Here is a 25,927-nt window from a genome sequence, read left to right as displayed (position 1 = left end):
CAAGACCAGAACTATAAAGGCCAAAAAAGCTGCACCAGTTAAAATAAAAATATTAGTGACCTCAGCTCTATATCACATTTTTTACTGCAGTTATGTTACACTTTTTTTGCACAGTTCTTATAGAACTCCAACCTTACCAGGCAGACACATCATTGGTCAGATATGGTGACATCAGGATTGTGACAGGAGGGTTTTGACACCATGAGAAAGTAGGACTGCTCCCTAATGGCTTGACCCAATGACTAGCGGCCGAGTAGGGAAGTGTTGGGTCTATGGGAAATAGATCAGGAGTATATAACCAACGTTAACCCGAGGAAGAACGAGGCAGAACATGAACAGAGAGCAAAGAACAATGATTGTAAGTCAATATACTACGGGTCGTCATGGCTCCAACTGAAACTAATCTTGGGACCCAGGTCTGGAAAGGTAGGCTGCGGTGTGTCTCTAGATCTATTATCTGAGTGGATGAAAGTGGATTCTCTGTCATTTGTGATCGGATGATGCATCATCACCATCACAGTGGAGTTAAAATTGCAGGTTCTCTGTTGTTTTATAATCCTTCACAAGCTCTCACATCTTTTACTGCCAGACTTTTGAATACACACAATTTGACACACAAGAAAATAAGCAGTGTAGCTTTTTTTTTTTACTATTGATTTTTTATTGTAAAGCACGTTGAGATTCATCTCTTGTATGAAAAGTGCTCTATAAATAAGGTTTATTATTATTATTATTATTATTATTATTATTATTATTATTATTATTATTAATATGTCTCTGGAGGGAAACCAGAAACATGCAAACTCTACACTGGAAGGCCCCAGAGAGCTGGAACCTTCTGGCTGTGAGGTGACAGTGCTCGCTGGAGGTGTACTACTAAATCACTGGAATACTCCTCGCTGTGTTATCAACAGTTCAGCCTGGGAGGTATGAATACACAAATGGCACAATAAGCCTTTAATAAATAATTCAATTAATAAACAAGTTCAACAGTTAATGGGTGAATAAATCAAAACCACTGATGCACAGTTTTAAAAGGACATGGATGAATTCTGGTCTGGTGTCTAATTAAATATCTAAACAGGCACAATACAGCCTCAGTGTTTTGAAGTTTTTAAAGAGGTGACATTTCAATGCACACAGTGACACTGTACTTGCTGACCGGTCAGCTCCTTACAAATTATTATAATCTTAATTAAGAAATTCAAGTAAATGCCAAGAAACTCGTGCAGCAATGTGATGTTTATTGGAATATGAAAAATAAATGATTCAGATCCACTGATGCAGAAAATCGTCAGAGGAGAAAACATGACAAAATGTCCTGATTTGTGATTATGACCTGCCTTCATTTCTACTCTAAATAAATCACCGGGACAACCAGTTTCCACAGTAACTATGTTCTCAGTTTGACAAACTGGGGCCGGTTGCACAAAACACCTTAAGTTAAAATTTTCCTTAAGATCAAAGTGAAGGTTTCCTTAAAATAAAAACAGTTGCAAAAAACACTCCTAAGTCTTCTAATTAGGGTTTCCTTAAAATGTTCATCTAAGTATTTCAGGCTTTCCCCTTATCTTGGTCTTGAACTTAAGGAATCACTTAAAGTCAGTTAAACAGTTGCACAGAAGACCTTAGCGACCAAACCAAGGAACAAACTAAAGGTTGGGGAGACGGTTGCAGCAAGACTCTCCCCCTACCAGGACGATGTAAGATATACACAACACCTGCTGCTGCTGCATTTATTGAAAAAATGTTGTTTTGAAAGTATGAAATTTTTTTTTAATGAGCTGTATTTTTCACATACAATCTTGACCTTTTGTCTGAATTAGTCAAAACTTACTGAGTTTGATTTATTGTAACTGTCTCTGGACTGAGCAGCCAATTCAAAACAGATCACACAACAGTGTGTTTCAACATTTTTAGAACAAAATATATGAGCCAAATATGCAGCAAATTTTGATGCAACAATAGTTCATTTTAAGGCAATAGAAAATACAAACAGGTTCTTTTGGGAATTATTTTGTCAGCCTCTCATGGTCTCATCATATATTTGCTTGTTCTTTGATACAAATTATTAATTAACTAAATAATACTTTAATATTATTTTAAAACAATGCACGTTTTCAGGATACTATGCTTATTGAGGCAAAAATCAAAAGTTAATTAGTGCAATCTAATGTATTTTCAATATGTTGCAACCCTCCCTGATCTGTGTTGCAACTGTCCCCAGGGTTGGGGTCAGGCTAAATATTGTGAATGATATGTCATCTGTAATCTTTGAATGGTATGGATAATTAGCAGACAGATGTAAGATTAATATATCAAAGTTTGGTTGGTCTCTGAGTCACTGGGAGAAATGTAAAAACTGTTGCAACCGCGCCCGGTCTCTCCTACCTCTGACTGTATCTTGACATTATCACAGAACGTTAAGTGCTGTTGAGTTCATGTGGAACACACGTGCACACAAGCAGTGTAAAAAAAATCAATTGTAAAACTACACAGATTAACGGAGGTCCAGTCTGCTGCTGGATTAAATATGGATTACGCTTGTTACTGTCACCGGCGGTGTCCGTCCGGGTTTTTGCGCTGGGTGGTAACAGTCAGTTCCCAAAGTTGACAGGTCTGAGGTCAGAGCCGTATCCGTGAGACCGTCATATAGAAACAGATCTCATTGAGCTACTGAGATATTTCTCCCTCATGTGCAAATAATCATTAAATTGTTAAATCTGTCTGCGGGGTCTGGCGCGTGAGGTTGAACAGAGCGCACAGAGCGACCGTTAGGAGAGGACGTGATCAATGATAAATCCTCATTGTTATTAGTGTGGGTATAATCTAGCTGTAGTCATCTATACTGCTGCTGCTGCTGCTGCTTAACAACACACCGTTAAACAGCCTGGAGGTGGAGAGGCACAGAGCCGCTGTGCGCCCGGTCAGTGCGCCGTCAGAGCGGTTTATTAATCTGTAAAAACGCGTATCAGTAACACAGAACTTACCGTGTCTGCCACAGCACGACCAGAGAGAGCAGCACTGACATGGAATATGAGCTCCATCGTCCTGTCATGGCTGATGCCTGAAAAACCAGACGGGAACGCTGTCGGAGCCTGAATGAGACGGTGGAGCGGCACGAAGCGCAGCTGAGGCAGGTTAGATGGTCCCCGCAGAGACCGGCTTCAGTTCATCTAAGACTCTGCAACCGCCTCAACCACCAGCTCTCTGTCTCCACAGCCTTTGAGGAAATGTGTGTTCAGTGATGGAGGTACTGCCCAGCTGAAACGCGACAGGTGTCCCCGGGGTTGCCAAGAGAGACGTGGACTGCGTGTGGACACGGTGGAGATGATGATGGAGCCTTGGTCGGAAAAACAGAGTAGTTTCCCAGAGAGAGGAGCGCGGTTACTCTCCGTCCATCCTGTCCTCCCCTCGGCTCAGCCACAGTCTGAGAGAGCAGCTCCAACCCGCGCACTGATGGAGAGAGAGTCACTGAGTCCGCTGGAGAGACGCGTTCATCTGCTGATGATGAGGTGTCGTGTGAGCGCACCACCAACGTGCACCAGGCAAGTAGAACAAAAGCCTGTAGAATGACACGTAGAGGAGTTAGTCACTTCAACTGATTCATTCGGCTCGCACTTTAATTTACAGTTCACTAATGAGAAGTAAGAGAAACTACTTTATGTCAGACAAAACTAGGAATAACATGTTCTACAGTAAAGTATGGAAGCCGAGAATGGCAATTTTTTTTTTTTGAATCCCATTATATCAGAGATCAGAATAATTATCTCATTATCACGGAATAATTATCCTGTTACCTCAAGAAAAATCTTGAGGAAAACAAAGATGTTAGCTGTTATCTCGAGATTAACGCTGCTGTCTAGAATAATTATCTCGAGATATGGGAATATGACACCATTATCTCAAGATAACAGAGCTTTGTTATGAGGAGATGGGAATATACACTGTTATCTAAAGAAAACAAAGCTCCATTATCTGGATTATCTAGTTACAATATCTCAGTATAACAGAATAATGATCTTGCTGTTTTTTTTCAAGATAACAGGATAATTAGTCTGTGATCTGGACATAACAGTCTGCTGATCTCGAGATAATGGGATAAAAAAAATATTTGCGAGTATGGCTCTTCTCTTTATCTCCAGATTAATGGATCTTTTTTATGTTGAGATAACAGAATAATCATCCCGTTATCACGACATAATGGAATAATAATCTTGAGCTAAGGGAGCTTTGTTTTTTCAAGATAATGGGATCCTTATTCAGTGATCTCCAGATAACAAAGCTTTGTTATCTGGAGATAACGTTATAAATATCCCAATATCTATATATCCCAATATATAAAAGTATGGCCTTTCTCGGCTTCTGTAGTAAACAAACAGGTCATACCCTAATTAGACACCATATACCTGGATTTTTAATCAGCAACTGCATATAATTCCATATAGCCTACTATAGACACTATTAAACCACAATATACTCTAAATTAGAAACCAAACAGTAAATACGCACTGATACACTATGAGACACCTTTCACGAGACCATATATAATATATAATATCATAAATGAAACACAATGTCATAGCGGATCCAGAAAAATCTACAGTCAGAGTCCTCTACAAATTATGCTGTAATAGACATTTAATTCTACCAGCATGGGCCTAGCTTCATTGGACAACATGGGCTGTAGGTGATGTTGCCTGTGTTGCAAATGGCCCATATTAAATAAACTTGTGTTTACTTAAATGGTCTCAAACTGAACCTGGGACCAGGCACTGGTCAGTGTCACTCTGCCTTCCTGTCAACTGGGTCTTTGTCAGTGATAATACAGGACAAGGTATGTTAATACATGGATACCAGAATAACGTACTGAGACATGGCAGACAACACATTTCCTCATCTTATACCACAGTCACCCGTTTGCACAAAGTATGTTTTCCGACGAAGTCAAGAACGGCCATACTCACATGCTCTTTTTTTTTTGTCTCGTTATCTTGAGATAACGAGATAACGTTGTGATATCAAGATAACGGGTAACAGAGCTTTGTTTTCCTGAGATAACGGGATCATTATTCTGTGATAACAAAGCTCTGTTATCTTGAGATAACAAGATGATTATTCTGTTATCTCAAGAAAACAAAGCTCTGTCATGTCAACATAACAGGATAAAAAAAATATTTGTGAGTATGGCCTTTCTTAGCTTCCATAGGTTTCTATGGTTACCTGCAGTTAAATATATCTGGTGACTGACTTACAACAATGATGTTACTGTTGACAGGAAATATATTTTTTAACAGATATCCACCAGCCAATCAAAAATTGTTATTTTTGGTGATACAACAAGCTTCATCTGCTACTAGACTCTTTATACTGCTGCCATCATTCAGTTTATCTCCCTCACACACACACGCACACACACACACACATGCACACACACACACACACGCACACACACAAAGAGTATTGTGCCTCCTGTGCCTTCCGTAGTGTTCATGTTCAGGTCAGTGTGACTGTGTCTGTGACTAAGATTTTACACTTGGTGCCTGGATCCAGTCCATGACCCTGAGAGAACAGCTCTCTCCCCACACACAGGAAACGTGCTGTCCACAGAGCTAACAGTCATCAGCCCCAGCTGGAGACTGCATGTGATGCTACAAGCAAGCAGTTTATTTAGCACTTTTCACAGACACCAGTCACAAAGTGCTTCCATGATGAAGAGATCACTCCGGTCCTTTCAATCAAGATGTGTTCTGTGTCTTTTGCTTCATCTAGATTTGTGTGTTGACAAAATGCATCCTCGGCTTGTGATTGAGTTGCCATTGAACTTCATATCTCTTGTTCCCTTAGAAGAAAGGATACTGCACTAACTGCCTTTGGACCACTAGCAACAAGAGCCCAACTGTGGAAAAGTTGTATTATTCATCTGATTAAACCAAGCATCAACCTCAGAGACTGAAAAATTAAGACAACACTGAAGAACCAAAACCTGCAGTTCCTCTAATGACCACTAGAGTCTGGCTCCAACAGTGAGTCAGTCCCCATAGACTCCCATGTTAAAATGTCCAACTTTACAGCAGAAATAAACATGTTTACAGCCTGGTACAAAAACAGTTTTGGTCTCTAGAGCTAATTTCCTCCTTCATGACAACTGTTTAAAGTCATGGAGAATTGAGGGCGTGGCCTCTTTGAGTGACAGGTGGGTGAGCTTATGCTTGTCACAAACCAGCATGCACTTAAGTCTCAGCTCCACACGCCCCTCCTTTTTGACCATTTCTGTATTACGTGGGAGTTAGGGGCGGAGTCAGACACTGCCAAGATGGTGACAGTGATGCAGCTCACACTGAGCTTCAAAACTGCTCTTCAGTTCTAAAAACAAACACAAGTTACTGTATTAGTCTTTACCTAACATTAAACTGAATTATTGTATGTCTCAAGTTGCAGCTGTTTGGCTGGAAGTGAAGACAATTACCTTCATTTACTGGACAATCTATGTTGTATGGGGATGGACGATGGTGGAAGAAAAGGCTTGGGGCTTAGGGCAGGATGACGAAGAGGGGAAGTGTCCAGGGGCAGAGCAAGGAAAAGGGATTGAGCTGCGTCTGGCTGCAGGCAGTGAAGAGGGGAATGGATTCCTTGCAGGATGGTGTGGTCACATGAGTGGAGAAGTCAGGCCGGAGAGCCACAGGTGACTGAAGTCCAACAGGTAGGTGAGGTGAGAATGGACATCACGGTCGGACGAGCACAGAACTGGACAGGCAGACAAAAAGCAGAGCTGGACGTGGCACACAATGGAGAGACAGAATACTGAAGCACAGGGACAAATATACACAGCAAAGAATGCAAGGAAAACAGGACCAACAGGACCTCATCCTAACATATCCCATCTGGCTGGTCTTGGAACCACCCAGGGGTACCTGGACTTCAACACTTATTTGGTCCAGAGAAAGATATCACTTCCTCTATTGATCAGATTGCCTTAAACATTTTTGCAGGTTTCTCTGCATGAAATCTGTCTATTGTGTGTTTGTCCTCTCAGTGTAATAAAGTGTACAAACAGGAGCATAATTACTAGTCTGTAGTTTATGTCATATTGATGACTGGATCCTCTAGGGCCCCCCAGCAGGACTTGAGGCTTTAAGTCTTGTTTATCTGGAGGCTTCTGTGACTTTCTTTGAACGTACCAAAGCTCATGACCCTCGATTGTATTAAATGTCAAAGACACAAGGCTGTTCCCACGAAGATTGCTGTTTTTTCTAAATATCTGAGCACTTGACCTTTTGAAGGTACATTGTTTTTATCCGACAGCCACGTATTGTTGTCTCCTTGCAGCCACCACATCTGTTAGCATCAGATCCCGCAGCATCTTCACTGACACCAGCAGATCCCTGCACAACCTCAGGCCTGTATATTTCCTCGTGTGTGTTTAACAGTTAATACTGTTGCTCTCTTGTTTGTGAAGGTTGCTGCCGTCAGGGACGATTACTGGAGACATTTACGACCTTTCATGTCTTCGTTCCTCCACACATCACCTCCTGCTGTATTTCTTCTGTGTTCACAGAAGTTCAGGTTTTCACTGTGGAGCAGCTGCTCTCTGCTCCACCTGTGACTGTTGAGATAATCTGATAAAGGAGGAACGGGAGCGATGGACAACCAGGCTTTCGGTGAGAAAACTCAATATCACAAAACTGCAGTATGATATACACACTGAAGGCCAATTAAAATGTATTCTACCTAAAAACTCTATGTACGACTGCGAATAAGTTAGAGTGTGAATTATACAATGACAGTCACAGGGGTCAACCTTTTCTCAGGGAGCGAGGGAACCTAGTACCCTGTAGGCACCTGCTTCAGTGAACTGCAGTTTTACAGTCCTTGCAGTATCTTGCTTCAAATAAGTGTAGTGGACAAGAAAATACAATATTTCCTGTCTTGTGGCATTTGGCTGACCATTGGTGGAAATATGATCACTCAGTCAGTCTGTCAGTGACATTCGCCATGATAGGGCTGGCCCCAGCTGTTGTGGTCCAACGAAAAAGGTAAAAAACTAACCAAACCACCACAACGGTTTGTTTTGGGGCATGAGGGCAAGAATCACTGATGGAGTGAGGCAGAAACGTTCAGCTAATGTCAAGGTTAAGAAATGGTAGGGTTCAGTTTAGGGGTGTCTGAAATCATAGTACAAGATTCTTCCAGGCATGAATATGATGAATATAAATTCTAGGGGGAGGGATTAATATTCTAAGAAAAAAATCCTGACATTAACGTTGTGAAGTTATAAGACAAAACTTTAGCTAGCATTAGCTAGCTGCCTGACACTGATGGGTCATTAGTTTCAGGGTCACTGGAGGTCATTAGTGACAAGGAGTAGGATTTTGGTTTGGTTAACACAATATCTTGTGACATAAATCTAATCCAAACTTTATGCAGTGTCAGGTGAACTACAGTTTAAATGACCTACCACTGACAGACTGGGTCCCTGTGGATAAGGAGGGATTGGTACAGTTTGGCCACTGCACTTATATGACAGGGTTAGGAGAAGCGTGTTTGTATGTAGGTGCCATACTCTCAGCAGCAAGTAAACAGAGGCCTGAGTCTGGAGTGAGCCATGAGGACAGTAGGATATGCAGAATACGTGTAAATTAACTGCTGATATTTGATACTTGAACCATTCAACAGTGTTTGTCAAAGAAATCCTAGCAGATTTGACTCTGTAGCTGTTTCACAGAGGCCATGAACACCAGCTGTGGTGCTCTACTTACAGCTGGACTTGGCAGCTAGATGAGTTGTGACAGGTTCAGTCCAGTATGAAGAATTCCACCTGAGGCTCCATCTTGGCGTCAGCCTGACCCTGCAAGCTTCTAGAAAGCTTTAGTGACACAACTCTGGTGGAAGTTTCTACACATTCACACTCAATCCTTAGATCTGGATTTACTAGACTGCTTTGGTTTTGTTTGTGCTGACCTGTGTTGCATAATGTGGCACAAATGAACGAGTTGATGACCATCAGAATCACAGAGTCCCACATGAGCGAGCTCATACAGCCAGTGACACACATCTTAATATGATGCTCCGACTAGAGGTTAAAAAGGTTTATATGTAATTGAAAGCATATACAAAAGAGGCTCCAATAATCATAAAATGTATTTTCTTTACCAATTATTTTAATGTGCAACATACAGTATGTCAGATTTAATAAACTGTATTTCTCTCAACTCCATTGCGACGTTGGCAATCGTGTTAATAATGTCTCTCTGCAACTCCAGCACAGCATCTGTGAGGTCACACACACGTGGCCGACCTGCAGGGTTTTGCACAGTTTGCGCACAAGCAGTGGATGCAGCCTCTCCGCTCTCATCCTGTGTCCCTGAGAAGCCACTGTGGTCGTCGCCCCAATCTATGGAACATTTTGTTTAGTATAATTTACCATGTTCCATCTGTGTGTCTGTATCTCCCTTGTGGTCATCCACGAGATCATGTACTGTAAAGCTGTGTGGCCCAAAATGGAAGCAATCTGTTCATCCATGCTTGATAAAACCCTCCTCCTGTTGTAATCTGACCATTTTTATTTTCCATGGTCCTTTGCTCAAATCTCACCCAGTTGATAGTCTCTGTTATCTTTTGCCACGTTGTATTCGTGCGTCTGTTTGTGATCCCAGAACTAAGACCACCAAATAACACACATTTTCTTTTTTCAATTTCTCCAACACGAGCCTCAATTTCACAATCGGCAAATCGGCATTTGCTTCTTTTTTGTTGTTCTTTACTCTGCCATGCCTGAGAACCTGTGGCAGCCACAGGGTTTTTTTATGCAAACTGATTGATTAAGGGAGTGTCTTTATCCATATATGCTAATTGTGGGAGTGGAAACAAGGCTTGTGCATGTGTGGCTTTATAATTCTGATGAAAAGAACGTGTATGAATATTTCATATTTTCATATTGTGTATGAATAACTGGGAGACATAAGCTGTCTCCCAATTCAGGGGTCGCATACTTCAGAGGCTGCATTTCAAGACTGGACTGTCCCATTTCGAAGGCCCCTTCAAATGCAGCCGATAACTGCGTCCTTCTTTATCCCAAGCAACAACACAGACAGAGAGCCTGAGGGGTACACTTTTAAATGTAAGTATTAGGTTTCAGCTCAGTTCAACCGCTGACGGTACAACTGTTCAAACTAATGGCCTGAAACCCTCTAGTTTTTGTGATAAAAAAAGAGGCATGTTGTCAAGGTTGCTAGGCAACAGGGGCCTCGCTTTGCGACACAACGTTAACGGTGGGCACAACTGGAGACGCACAGCGAAAGTCCTCCATGAACCACACTGTTTCATTTCAGTTTGGCTTTCGTGGGCCGAGGATTTATCCCCTGATTCGGGACACAGCTACTGTATAGTTGAAGACATGAATCTGCACAGAGTTTTATGCATCTGACCCCAGGGGCCACCAAATCCAGGCCAGAAATCCTGAGGGTTTTAACATAATTGGACATGGCTCCTGTGTGTCAGGGGGAAACGGAAATGAACAGTTACACCGATGCCTGAGGTGAACAGAGAATGTGCACATTAGAGAGGATGAGTGGCAGGATGATGTGTCTTGTGTCACAGCGAACTGGAGTTGTCACCCACTACAGGGAGAACAGTCACCAACATCATGTGAAGACCAGAAGAGGAGAAGCTGCTCATCTCGGTTTATCTTCCATGATGTCAATCAACAACATGTGACTTTATTCTCAAAATAAATCCTTCACAAAATCATTCATGTAAGAAATGAACTTGTTTCCATATAATCTTTCCTTATGTGCTGAGTTCCCCTCACAGTGACGATGTTGGGGTGACTGTGGAAGCAGGAGGTAGATACAGCTCTGGTTTCTTTGGACAGATGATCACTGTACAGACTGTATGTGGCATTTGTTGACATTTATGGTTCAGAACATTTACAGCAGACTGTCACATTCATCCTCTGTGGACACGTGATTGTTACACTGAGGGATGCTGACAGCCACACATAGCTGGCTTACATACACTACATGTGTGTCTGTGTGTGTGTGTGTGTGTGTGTGTGTGTGTGTGTGTGTGTGTGGGTGGGGGAGGGTGTCCAGAGAAATTAAGGTGGGTCGCCATGACAGCTCCTGGTTGAAACTGTAGTGTTTGTGACAGCGAGCAGAGAGTGTGTGGCGTGAACGTGGAAGGCCCATGTCGTCCGTCACATGATCATTTTCTCTCTCTGCTTCATAACGTGCATTAATGTCTCAACGATGAATGTGAGGACTTGACTCCTGTCACAGGCTGCTCTTTCATTTCCTGCCTGTACATACACCATAGTGTCAATAAAGCTGTTTTGAAGAGACGGTGTCAGTCTTTTTACTAAATATCTATAATTTATATCTATAATTTCAATTTTTTCCAAAACATTGAATTCCTGCACAGTGTAACGTAGTGTACGTAATGTGAGCCCGATGTTAGACACCTTCAGCAGTGAGACAGTTTTATATCAGATAATCACCCTGACATGACTTCATAAATCTCTCTGTGGCTGCAGACGTCTTCTTCATGTGTCAGAACAGAAGCTGTGAGGTGTGTTTGTGCTCCTTCCCTCGTACGACACACCCGACACTATCCAGTGGATTCTCCCATTTCAGCTTTTATATTTATATGATCAGAACAAAACGTTTCCTCCCCTCACATTTTTTACACCTGTGTCAAACTGACTGAGCAGGAATGGTTGACATAAGCTAAGCATCCCCAAGCATCAACCGCCGAGGCTGAAAACTGAAGCCAACACTGAAGAACTAAAAACTGCAGTTCCTCTAATGACCTCTAACCCATGGGTCGTGTCACAGAGGCTACGTCCATCTTTATTTCCAGACAATGAGCAGGTCTTCCATACATGAGACTTTTACTCCTTCATTATCTGGACTTACGATCCTGAACAAGCCTCCAGCTCTTTGTCTATTGAGCGATGGCTGCACTGGGACCAGTAAACTATAGTTGCAGTGGCTCAGTTTTAATATCCCTGTGACAGCTCACCTGTCAAACGCTGACTGATGGTAAAGCCCCATCAGACTGTATGATGTATGTCTCACATAAAGAACATGTCATGGTTAATGAGGCATTCTTATGAAGGACTGAGCTTAATGAGACCAAGTTATTAAGGAGTATCAATCAAACATGTCATTTAGAAGAACCAGGGTGGTTTCTCTTTATATACTCTACGGTTTACTTCACCACATGGACCACAATATAGTACAAAGGCCATTTCTTAAGTTCTGATGTTTTGCAGAATAACTGATGATTATTTTGTGATAACAGAGGCAGGTTTTCTTAAGGTTCGTGATGGAGGTTCTGTTCGGTCAACCTGTCCGTCTCTTAGCTGAACTGCCTCTCGCTCACAGTTGACCTGTGTAGAGGTCAAAGTTGAGGCAGTCGACAGTCAATCACAGCTGATGGACATGATGACCAAACGCTGTTATTAAGCTCAGAGCCAGGGCCCTAACTTTGGGGCCAAAACACTGGCTTTTACCCCAGTTAATGTCAACATGAGTGTGTTTTTGCAGAAGCCCGACACAGATCTTAACACTGTGGCAGCATCATGTTAAGGGTGTGTGGGTGGGAATTTATCAAGTTGAGGAAACGGTGGAGTTCACCTCTTTAGAAATGGTTCATTTGCATATCATTAACATATTCAGGTTACGAGAAACAAGCTTGTATTTATGTGCGTATCTGTACATCTGTGTGAGGAAGAAGCGAGATTTAAAAAAAAAAAGGTGAGAAGCACATTGAGTAAAGCTGGACAGACAAGACGAACAAAGGCCTCCAGCTCCAGAACTGTGGCTCTGAATAACGTTATGTCCTTGTGGTTCTGGCTCTGAGAGATGTATTCTTTTTAGATGTAATTACTCTGGTTTTGTGAGAAACCTCTAAGGACCTCCAGTAACACCCCCTCTACCGGTCATCCCAAGCCTGGGTACAGACTCCCATTCCCTGTTTTTCTACAATGGACAAATCAATTTCCTCTTTACTCAGTAATGTAGAAACACGTTTAAACAACATCCACTGTCACTGTGATGTGTCGGTCTGCTGATTGTTCCAGGACACAGGGGGAAATGAGCTGAGGATGCCATCTTCTGGTCAAATATGTCCAAGCAGCACCTGTCTGTGTAAATACGGTTCAACAACAGGGCAAACTGCAGCCTGCTAAATGACTGTTAAGTTGAATCAGCACCTCTCTGGTTTGGAGTGGCTCATGTTGCTTTCCTGGAGTCACAGCAGTTGCCATGGAGATGGGCAGCACAACAGAGAGATCTGTTATGATATTTTCATCTCATATCTTATGCGAGTCTGGACTAAAGCACATCTGTCCATATTACCTACCATTTAACTTTATCACGTCTACTACGCAATTAAAGAGTCAAAGGAAACTTACACAACCTGCAAAATAAACCAAACTCAATGTACAGACAGGTTTATAGATCTTAATAGCAGATTGAAGGTATTTCACTTGATATTATATCTGAAGAACAACATGTGAACTTGTCCTTTAACTTATTGAGTTTCTTTTCAGTCCATGGACTAGGAAACCAAAACAGTCTTTGTCAACATGAAGCAAATAAATGTCTATTTAGTCTAAATCCAGTTTAGCCTGGATCCAAAACCAACGGGTTCAGGATCCACTGCCTAATACTGTATTCATTTTAGCATATTCATATCTGTCTTTACTATTTATTATACACACACAACAGACCCAGCATGTTTGAATATAAAGAACCTGTATGATCTAAACTAATTGTCCTATCACATGTTTGTCTGTATCAGGACCAGAATTCCAGTCCAGTCCTCCCAGTGATGGACCAGCACCTGCCTTTTCTTCTGAGTCTGGCCTCATCAACCATCAACAACCACATTACAGTAACACCTTGTATTAATTAGAAATATTATCCCTGCACAGAACACATATTGTCTGTACTGTGATCTTTTGCACGTCCTGCTCAGCAGTTTTGTCAACACTTTCATACATAGTATTTTCATTGTTTTATTTTTGAATGTGTGTATGTATGTATATTTATCTTTTTGACTGCTGCAGTGTTTTACCTTTTTATTGTTATTTCCTGTTAATGTTCATTGTATCCTGCACCAAACACCAAGCCAAATATCTTGTAAGTAAAATCCTACCTGGCGATAAACCTTATTCTCTGATTCTGCCTTTGTGATGATGTCACATTATACCTTTAAGGTTTAAGTAAACCTACTCAATATGAGAGTGAAGTTTATCCCCACAGTGGCTATCAGGGAAAATGGTGCAGGATCCTTGACTTAGCCGAGGTTATAATTACCTCAGGCACACGTGTTCCCACTGCCACTCTCGCTGCTTCCTACTTCTCTAGCTGTAAAACACCTCATATAGTCGTCAGCCTGAAGCTCAGAAACTCTGGTGACCAAATGGCCCCAAGTAGCCACTTTATTAGCTTCTGCCTCAGGCCAGATTTGTGTCATTTCTGTTTATCATAATTAATGGAACGGTTTGTGTCAGATTTTCAGAGTAAAATGCATTAGATTGTTAATACAGACTTAAAGAGACCAATACTGTGTAGATGGTAAGTGCATTTCCCAATGGCTGCCTTGGTCCTGTGTATTTTGCTCTGCTCCTCTGATCCACTTGTCACTTCCCTCAGGTTCAGGACTTCCTCTGTCATTCTCCATCCATCCACCAGATGTCCTCAGACTCTCACCAGTCCCAGCACCGCACTCCATCAGGGGCTTCGGAAAGTACTCAGTCCCTCTCACTCTTTTGAACACTTAATTGTGTTGGAGATTTAATTTTAGGAGGGAAGACTGCTGTCCTCTTTGTGGAGCTGTTAAGGCTCACAGAGAAATGACAGACAATATAAGACAGTGGTAAAGATATAGATATGTATAAGGTATACAGATAACAAGATACAACAATGTTTCAAACTAAGTGATGAACACTGAGAATAACGCAGGTGGTGTTGATGAAAAAGTGAAAAAAAATGAAAAGTTTGACATGAAAAATTATTAATATTGACATTATTATTTGACATGATAATAGCATTCATTTGTAATGTCTTGGGGGAGAAACAATCAATGGGCCTCATTCACCAACCATTATTAAGAAGAAATTTCTTCTTAAAACCCACTTACACACTTTTTTTTCTGACATTCAACAATGTTTTCTTAGTAGGCAGTTGTTCTTAGGTAAGAACAGAATCTACGCACATTCAAGAGCACTCTTATGCACATTTGAGTGCTGACATGTTTGAGCAAGATAAGTGGTTATTGCGTTTTCTTCTGTTCTACAGATTTATTTAAATAACAATAATATTTTTGTCATTTATAATATTTTTTTAAAAAATACCTTTGATTATCTTACAATAATCTTATTTAAAATAAATGAACGCTACATTAACATTTAACCGCTCGTTTGCGGCTCACTTCCTGCAGTAGTACCTCCACTTCAGAAATACTAAAGTTCCTATTGCATTTTGATTCCGGTGCTCCGTCTTTAGATTTTCGTTTTGGCATTTCCTCAACTTTCCCTTACGATATCTCTTTGTGACTTCTGTCTGTGTCTGCACACGACCCTTCAGCGTCATGTCCTTTTAAGGGCATTTTCTGGTGTTTACCTATGCTAATTGGGGCCAACTGGCACTCGCTTTTACTTTTTTGATTGACGTTCATCAATCTAAGAACACAGGCGCGCACAATTCTCGGTTTAAGAACACATTCATGAAGTCTTAAGAACAACTTAAGAAAGAATTTAAGAAAATACTTAAGAAGATAAGGGGGGTGTTTAACATTCTCCCATGGGCAAGAACTTGAGACTAACTGTCTGAAGGCTCCTGTGCAGGTGGTGTTGATCAAATAAAAGATGAAAAGTTTGACATGATAAATTATGAATGAATATTTGACATGATAATAGTATTCATATGTAATGTCTTGGGGGAGAAACAATCATTGTTCTTGCTAGAAATGTACGTATGTAAAATATCAACTCAAATTCATTAATGAATACATTTATAATTATAAATTTTTTATTTGTTTAAAAAAAAAAAGTCTTAAGGTTAGGGTTTGAGGTAGGGGAAGGGGGGGTTATTTACCTAACATTTTCCCATGAGCAAGAACTTGTCGACAGTGGCAAGGAAATAACTCCCTTAACAGGCTGAAAGGGCTTTGAGTGGAGGTGGGGTGTGTGTGTGTGTGTGTGAGTGAGAGAGAGTGTGTGCGTGTGTGTGTGTGTGTGTGTAAAGTGGGGGGTAATATCAGGTTATCAGGTCAAGGTAAGGTTGAGTTGCCTCACTTTTCATATGAACTGGTCAGTACTTCACATACAGCAGAATTACTCAGTTACCTGATGAATTTACACAGTGAACAAGTGAGAACAGAAATCTTCTCAGCATGGACACAAGTGGAACAAACAACGACACAAAGCAAAGCGGCGAACCTGTCCAGTGTTCCTGGACCGGGGACAGTGAAGTCCTCAACACAGCTGTGTCAACTGAAACAGTCTGTAGAGACAAACAAAACACAAGCTGCGATGAAAATGGAAGCAGAGGCAGCTGTATCAACTGCTGTGACCACTGAAACACAGCCTAGAGTGGAATTTAAAACCTTGTCAGTGCCAAAGTTATTACCCCCAGCTGGCTAAAGTCCAGGCTGCTTTTCTACCAAGGACCAGGATACAGTAAAAAACAAAGACCAGGCTACAATGAACAACAAAATCCAGGCTACAATAACTACCCAAATCCAGGCCACAATAACTACCAAAATCCAGGCTACAATAACTACCAAAGAAATGCCTGCAAAAAATACCAGCAACAATTCCAGCCTACAACACTGACTAGACTAAAGTCTGCAGTAACTTCCTAACCCCAGTCTTTCCAGGCCTGGAATCCTGGAAAGACCACAGCTTGCAGTAACTACCCATATCAACCCTGCAGTAAATACCAAACCAAAGCATGTGACATTTCAACTCTAACCGTTTCCCGTTGGAAATACCAGCGTTGGGCCTGAGGTAAAAAAAAAAAACATGACCGAACAGAGCCTCCTTCATGTACCTGAGCAAGAGTTAAATGGGCAGAAGGGGGGGAGAATATGTCCATGCTGGTAAAAGAAAAGCTTGAATTCACCAGTGAGGTGAAGAAATCAAAAGAACTGCTCCAACATCGAGCAAGTGAAGCAAACCAGGAGATAGCAATCCTAGTTGTTGAACTGTCCAAAATGGGGAAAATGGAAAGGGACGCTGCCCAACAAATACACAAACTAGAGGAAGCTCTCCAGGCTGAAACGGAGAAGACGAAAGAGGCCAAGTGATGCCTAGCCATACAGCTAGTGGAAACATCCAAGGTCAAATCTGCACTGGCCCAGGCCGAAGACTACCTGGTAAAGTCACAACACCAGTGGGAGGTGGAAAGGTCTCGTCCCCTGGCTGAACAAGAGCAGGAAATCTCCGAGCTTGAGGCAGCATTTGTCCAGGACCTGGAGGACAAAAACTTGAATGGGAGACAGAGAAGTCCTATCTCTTGATTCAGCATATGCAGGAAACCTCTGGCCTCAAGGCAGCATTGATGAAGGCACAGGAAGACCTGGAGAGGGGAAAGGCTCCAGTGGAGTGAGGAGAGGTCCTGCCTGGAGTCTCTCAGGGATTTCAAGCAGGCTGAGAAAGCCAAGGACGAAGACAGCGCTACGGCTGGACTGATGGGAGGAATAATGGATCTAGAAAATCAGATGGAAGAGGTTCAGAAAAAATCAAATAAGAGATCTATGTGGAAACGGTTCCGCCAGTTCTTTAGTAGAACAAAGACCCAACGTCACCCAACCTCTCAACCTGATATTACCCCTAATCCTCTAATCCCTACCCCTACCCCAATTCTCTCCCTCCCTCTCTCTCTCTCTCTCCCTTCGTCTCTCTCTCTCTCTAAACCCAACCGGTTGAGGCGGATGGCCATCCACCCAGAGCCTGGTTCTGCTCAGGGTTTCTGCCTGTTAAGGGAGTTATTTCCTTGCCGCTGTCGACAAGTTCTTGCTCATGGGAAAATGTTAGGTAAAAAACCCCCCCCTCCCCCACCCCAAACCCTAACCCTAAAACTTTTTTTTTTTTTTTTTTAAACAAATACAACATTTATAATTACAAATGTATTCATTAATGAATTTGAGTTGATATATTTACATACGTACATTTCTAGCAAGAACAATGACTGTTTCTCCCCCAAGACATTACATATGAATACTATTATCATGTCAAATATTCATTAATAATTTATCATGTCAAACTTTTCATCTTTTATTTGATCAACACCACCTGCACAGGAGCCTTCAGACAGTTAGTCTCAAATTACAAGGGAGTCCAATTCTAATGTTTTCATCACAAACATATTATATTTGACAAGTTGATTCTAATCAACTATTAATATTTCATCAGTATCAATCAGTAGTTAACATAGGAAAATAAACAGTGGAATTTCCTTTTCTTCCTTTCTTTATCTTCATGTGGCAGGAATGTGTTTCCGTAGGATCCCATACAGTACATTTCTGTACCTGACAGAGGTGGAGGTCACAAGTTACATCTGTCCTGGTTAACAAAGAAGTTTTTTTTGAGTGTTTCTAAAAATCAGTAATTTTACTCTTACTTTAGTATTTTCTGTCTCAAGTATTCACCACATTTAAAATTGTGATCGTTTCAAAGTAAAACAACAGTCACATGATGAAGTCATGATAAACAGTGTGAAGCTGCATCAACTGAAAGGAGCCAGATCAGCAGCTGCAGCAGAGAAGAAGCTGCTGGTGCCACTAGAGGGCAGAGCTCCATGTGTAGAGAGAAGACATTCTCAGCTGCTCATACATGCTCATACAAATACAGTCAGATGCATGGTCTACATGTTTACAGGATCCAACTGACATGCACAAAAAGCAGATCCACAAATGTGTAAATGAAGTTTAGTACTTGATGTGCACCCAGTATCAGTGACATATACCCTTAATGAAAAAGTATAAATAACTGGTGCTGAGGTTGAGGGACACACTGGCTCATCTGCTTCCATTATATTTGTATCAGGAGGCTCTGAAGTCAGCTTGCTGTGTTATTGATAGGGATGGGAATTGAGAACCATTTCCAGTTTATGCTTTACGATTCCCTTATCAATGCCTTCCACTTAGTTCCACATGCCATGCCAAACAATGACGTCATGCTCGCGCGAGAGGCTGTCAGCCTGAACGACAACGAAGGATTCGAGGAAGTGTGGCTTAATTTCACACAAATGACGCCAACAGCGATATGTGCAATGTCTGTGGCACTAAGACTTCAAGCAATGGTGGAAACATCAGCAACATGCTGAAACATTTGTAGATGCAGCAGGGCATTAAATATCAGGAGTGTCGTGTGTTTGACACTCTATGGCACCGGTCAACAAGTGCTTCCCAGTCTCAGCACAGCAGTGAAGGTACGTATTAGTGATGTGTAGGTCGTGTACGAGCCGGCTTTTTTAAATGAACGATGGGAGCTGGCTCCTATCCGAGACTTTTTTTTTTCTTTTTTAGTAAATTAATACAAGGACCCTACAAGCACCCCCTCCACGAGGGATTGAACAACTACCAGTGGCGGCTGCTGGTCTTATAAGGAGGGGAAGCTCATTTTCAGCCTACATCATAAAATGTGTCCGTTTATTTATATGTAAATTCGCAGAGTGACAGAAGAGAGTCGTCAAACACAACGCTAGTAATTTTTAACAAAGACAAAGTGGCTGAGGATCAGTAACGTCTCCAGATCGACTCCGAACAACGGAATGAAAAACTTGAAAAATGCTCAGGTGGATGCTTATACTTCAAGATCGCTGATTCGCTCATTTCGCTGTCAATCAAGAAGGGACTCAGCCTCAGACAGATCATCCAATCATCATGCAGAAGCTAAGCGTCCGGGCCAGCCCACTGCCCCATAGACCCCCAGAGACGCTGAGCGTCCGATGGGCGGGACAAAGCCCAGCATTTATCCAATGACCGTCTAGTTTCGCTGCGGTGGAACAACCCACTCTGTGCTTCCCCACTGAAGTCAGTAGACGCTCGGCGTCTACACTGTGTAAAGCACTGTGGCGCTGCGGGGATGAATGAGAAGGAAGTCGTGTCGGTTACCTGTGATAAGTAGCTGATTCTGAACAAAAGATGAACGTGTTCTAGCGCATATTTAGTCAATGAAATGTACAAACAACAGCACATATTTGACCACTTATTTTGTTGACATTTTAGGGGAAGCTGAGCTTCCTTTGCAGTCTTAGAGCAATTGCCACTGACAACTACAGAGCAGTTATCTATCTTGTTCAGTGTTCAGGAACTCATAATAAAATTTGCGTTGTTGACACTGAAAATCTGTATAGGACTACTTTTTTCCACACAGAAAATCCACAGGAATCAATAAGGGAATCCATAAAGAATCGGATTGATAAGCAGAATCGATATTGGCATTGGTATCAATAAAATCTTATCAATTCCCATCCCTAGTTATTGATGGTCATCACTTAGTTTGAAACATGGTGGTGTTCCACAACATCCTGGATGTGTCTGCATATAATGCATACGTGGTGTGGATGGAGATCGACCCAGCCTGGAATCGGGGGAAATGCTTCAAGAAGCGACTCTTCCTGGCAGAGCTTGGGAAAGCTTTAGCAACTCCTCTCATTCAATGGCGACAGCACCTTCCGTGCACACCAGCCTCTACCAGTCTGGTTAGGAGTCTGCAAGCCCCAGCCCCAGTCACTGCTCCCCCCCCCCCCCCCCCCCCAACAAGGACAGGGGCAAAAGAGGAAGAGATGCAAGCTTTGTGCCCCGAGAGACAATAAAACAAGACTGACATTCTACAAATGTGATCCTACGTTTGCAAAGCATATTCCAACCTGACTGCACAATGCCACTCACACAAATGACTATTCATCTTGATTTTCTGATGTTCCGTGAATTTGGTCTCTGTTTTGATTATTATTATAATTTTCAGTGTCTACTCTTTGTATATTCACTGCAGTTATTCATGTTCACCACTAGTTGGAGACATTGTTTACAGCATTAAAAGGTGTTAAATTAAATTTGGTAATGATTATGTTTGAATGATGTTTTTTGTGTTAATGTAAGCAGTTAAACCAGACCTGTCAAATTTGACCGGGAACACCAAAGTAAGGGCGGAGAAACAAATATAATTCAAGGGTTAAAGTCGACTTTAGGACTGGTGAGTTTAGTCAGCGGATTAACCACAGCAGAAAAGTTCCTACTGAAATTTCTGTAGTAGCCAGTCATACCTAAGAAACGACGCAATGCACGCATGGTGGTTGGAACAGGGAATTCAGTGTTGGCAGTAACTTCCGCCTCGATGGAACGGACCTGACCTTGACCAACCTGCCTGCCTGGCCAAGTATGTGACGGTGCCCTTCCCAAACTCACTTTTGGCCAGATTCAGAGTGAAAGACGCTTTTGCAAGTCAGCTGAACACTTCAGGTGAACATTCTCAGGTGTTCAGCCAAGGTAGCGGAGTGGAAAATCAAATCATCCGGCTAAGCATTGCAATTGTTCACGCCAGCCAGGACAGTATTTACGAACCGTTGGAAGGTAGCAGGGGCGTTGCACATCCCAAATGCCATAATGGTATATTGTAAAAAGTAACCTGGAGTTATGAAGGCAGAGATTTCTGACGCACGCTCCGTCAGCAGCACCTGCCAATAACCTTTAAGTAAATCTAATGTACTGACGAACTTGGCAGAGCCCAAGTTATCCATGCAATCTTCCATTCCTGGCAATGGATATGAATTCGGGCACATTGACTGCATTGACCCTCCTGAAATCAGTAATAAACCTAGGTGAACCAGAGAATTTGGCTTCCAACAGACAGGGTGAGCTCCAAGAGCTAGAGCTGGGTATGGCCAATCCATGTTCTAGCAGATACTGGGTCTCCTTTCTCATCAGATCTTTTTATCTTATTTACCCGGTAGTGGTGTTGTTTGATTGGTTTGGCGTCCCTCACGGCTATGTCATGTTTTAATACAGTGTCTTGAGTGGGAATACCGCCAAACAGACATGGAAGCTCTGCAACTAGAGCTATAATATCATGTTGTTGTTTAACTTCTAGATAGCTGAGTTGACGTGGCAACACTTCCAGCATCTCTGAATTTGGCAACCGCACACTCGGTGTGGAGGAAGGGCGATTTGTCCAGATAATGAGGATAGTTTATCTGCGATGATGATAAACCATCCTCATTATCTGGACAAATCTCGGTTACAACGAACACGGAGCAGCCACTTGTCAGGACCGCAGAGCCAGTCTTATCATCCCGAGAGTGATACAGCTTTAACATATTTATGTGACGGACTCGAGTTTTTTGCTTTCTGTCAGGAGTGCTGATGACATAATCTGTATCACTCTGCTTCTGGTGGATACTGTACGGTCCGGAAAAGCCCGCAGAGAGAGAGAGAGGAGCGAGGGATTGGTAATAGAGCCAACACTTTAACGCCAACTTCGAAATGTTGGGCCGAATTTTCATCTCCACCTGGGAGCTAGCCAGCGCTTTCCGTGCACAGGCGCGGGCGGGATGTAAACGCTCACGTAATCTGCTGACGTAATCCAACACATTACCCTCCGCGGAGGAGTGGCAGCGTACACAATGGTGAGGAAATATTGGTTTCCGGACTTTGTTCTGGGTAGTGGACCAACACAGCCTATTATGACTTGCTCAAATGGCTCGCCGATGGCGGGTATTGGACACAACGGAGCCGGCAGAATGATCTGTTATGGTTTGCCTGCCAACGGACAAATGTGACAATGTTCAGTAACATCAGACTTTAAACCTGGCCAGAAAAAGTGTTTATAAATGCGATTGTGGGTTTTGTTAACACCTAAATGACCATAAAGCAGTAACCGGTGGGCACGACAATTTGATTTACTATACTCCAATCCATCTCCTCAGCTATTGTCGGTGACCATCTACGCATGAGCACGTCATGGTCAACAAAATATGTCTAGGCTTGAATCCCACTCTGACTATTACTCACCACAGCTGCCAAACATTTATGTAAGGTTCGATCCATTTTCTGAGCACCAATGAGTCATTCCCGAGTTACCGGTAGCCGGAGCTCGTCTGGCAACAGGACACTGATTTTCTTTACCTGTTCGTTTCCAGTTTTTGCAGGAGATTCGGTCGGCACATTGGTGTCCAATTTTGTGTCCACTGCGAAAACTTTCATCAACATACAGTCAGACAAATCAACATCTGCTGGGTTTTGAGTCTTTCCCTCTGTGCAAAGTTGCCGTGTTTGCGCTCGTGTAATTTCACAGGAGGGAAACAAACCCGGTTGTGCCAAACTGCCATAGTGATCGGAAAGTGTAGGTGTGACATTTAACACTTCGAGGGTAGGAGACACTTTACCCCCAGCAATATCATTTCCCATTAACATAGTGACACCATGGATTGGCAGAGCTGGACAGACAGCTACAGGGAAAAATCCACTGATTAATTTGGACTGCACATGCACCTGGTGCAGTGGCCACGGGACATAACCCATCTCGAGTACAGTACTGTAACCACAGGCAGACTAGTTGGAAAAGGGCAAACACTCTGGTAAGAATGACAGATTGGGAACCCCCAGTATCACGCAAAATACACACAGGACGCTGATCCCCTGGGTTGCCAGTTAATGACACTAGACCCTCGAAAATGAACGGTTTGAAACAAGGGTTGGGGCGCTCATCGCCGCACTGATCTACGGGCGTTTCACACAGTCTCAATTGAATTAACCCGATGCCTTTTGGAGTTGGCGCACTCGGAGACAACTGTTGCTGCTCTTTACGCTTTAACAGTAAACAATGTGCGATAACTGCTTTGTGGCAATAGAAGCATTCTCTCTCTTCTTTGTGACCAGCAGGAGCTTTGTTAGTGCTACCCTGAGTGGCAGGAATTGAACGGGCTCTGTCAATGGAAAGGGAGGAATAGGTATCCTTGTGCGTAAGCACATACTCACCAGCCAAGACAGCTGGAGCAGATAATGACCCCACCTTCTGTTTGTTTAAATATACCACTATGAGCTCCGGCAAGCTGTTCTTGAACTCCTCCAGCAACATGAGCTCTTGTAGGCCAGAAAAATCCTCAATTTTACCAGCAGAACACCATTTATCAATGAGGCTTCCCTTATCCCTAGTAAACTCTACATAGGTTTGAGTTGAAGACTTTCTGTGGTCTCTGAACTTTTGTCTATAGGCTTCTGGAACCAATTCATAGGCACGCAAAATTGCAGTCTTCACTGTGTCATACAGTAAACTGTCCTCTAAGGGAAGCGCTGACACTACCTCGTGGACTTTCCCATGAATTTTGCACTGCAACAGCAAGGGCCAGGCATGTAGAGGCCAATTAAGAAGCCGCTGCAATACGCTCAAAGGCGCTGAAATATGAGTCCACTTTTTCTCAGAAGGTTGGCACCAAGGCAATATATTTACTGATATCAAATGAATTCTGTTGTAAACTAGTGGAAGTGAAAGGTGTGCCTGTTGTAACTGAGACGGCCTCTGACGTAAGAGTCTCTTTGTGAATTAAGCTCAATCTGATGCAGCTTTGTCTGCCTCTATTTCCAGCTTTTTGACTTGCAGGTGGAACTCAAGCTGTGTCTGACGATCCTGTGCCTTTTCTTGAGCCTCCAAATGGAGACGAGCTAGGCGTACTTTCAACCGAGCCTCATCCCGTGACCCTGAAGAAGCAGGAGAAAAGGGGTCGTAAGAGGGTAGGAAGAGTAACCGGCGTTTTCACCCAGCCCTCTATCCCGAAGTCAACACCCAGAGGTGCCTGCGAGTGTTTATGTCATGGATGTCTTGTAAGACTTTGATACCGGATCTAAAAATGGTGCCCACTCTGTTCTATAGAAATTGCTCACCTGGCGCATACGCCGAAAAAGTTTCTGGCTTCCAGGTTACTTCCGCGTTATGTGGCCCACTGAATATGTGCAGTAGTGTCACTCCCATCGTGTCTCTGGGCTATGAAAACGAGCAAACGGCGTTCCGGATCTGGCACTGCGCATTCATAAATGCTATGCTAGCTGTTACCGATTGGCTCTAAGCCAGCAACAAAAAGGGAGGCCACACACAGACACAAGAAAATTATTTATTTAACTCAAATGAGTAAACAAAGTAACCAACCAAATGGTGTGTGTAAGTAAGAAAGTCATCAGTCATGTCAGAAGTGTGTGGATGGGTGAAAATATGGTGTAGTGTATGTTGTAAGATGCAACAAACCAAACAAAGAGAGAGACAGGCTGTAGTGTCTGCAGCAGGCCCAGCTGAGAGAGAGAGACTACCTGAGGGGCGGACCTTTATGCCTTTTGGGAGGCCCTACCCAAAGGGGCTGATATTAACTAGCCACCCTCCAAGCTCCACCTTCCAGCCAACTCCCATAACTGCAGAAGAAGAGTGAGGCAACATGCCAGGAGAATGGAAAAATGGTCGTCACATAGCGGACTTCATGGAGGACTAATAAGACTTCTACAGGACTTGCTTGGGGCTTGAAATCGTCAATTTATACAAATGACAACAACAAACAATGAAGATAATGTTCTGAAAAGTAAGATGGTGTTACACCCACAATCATTGATTTCACGGATAATTCGTGTTGCCAGTTAATTTTGATGTTAAAGGGAAAACGAGCCATTCAGTTAAAATCTTTAGAGCTTATATACAATACAATATTTCCACAACACTGCAGAATTTCAATGTCCATAAATGCAGCTGTCACAGAACCCAGGTATTTTCATTAAGTACATTACTGTCCCAGATATTTAATTAGAAAAGATCAAATAAATTAAAAGGACTTTAAAAAAAGAAGATTTAATTTAAATGATAATGAATCCCATTGAACATTTAGCATAGTGTATACTGAACACACAATGTTTACGGGGGGAGGATGAAGGA

General features: G+C 42.5%; 1 protein-coding gene across 1 annotated transcript in view; it reads right to left on the bottom strand.

Moving 5' to 3' along the window:
• Positions 1–21,623, bottom strand: part of LOC111226125 (gamma-aminobutyric acid receptor subunit alpha-2-like) — a 42,465-nt gene extending 20,842 nt beyond the window's left edge. The window contains 1 exon segment of the mRNA XM_022751224.1: positions 21,583–21,623. Coding sequence (XP_022606945.1) covers positions 21,583–21,623 — 41 coding nt within the window.
• Positions 21,624–25,927: the final 4,304 nt, after the last annotated feature.

Source organism: Seriola dumerili, unplaced genomic scaffold, assembly GCF_002260705.1.
Source record: "Seriola dumerili isolate Sdu_G_001 unplaced genomic scaffold, Sdu_1.0 BDQW01000149.1, whole genome shotgun sequence".
Taxonomy (NCBI): domain Eukaryota; kingdom Metazoa; phylum Chordata; class Actinopteri; order Carangiformes; family Carangidae; genus Seriola; species Seriola dumerili.
The sequence above is the reverse complement of the archived record's forward strand: the minus strand, read 5'-3'. Positions and strand labels throughout refer to the sequence as shown.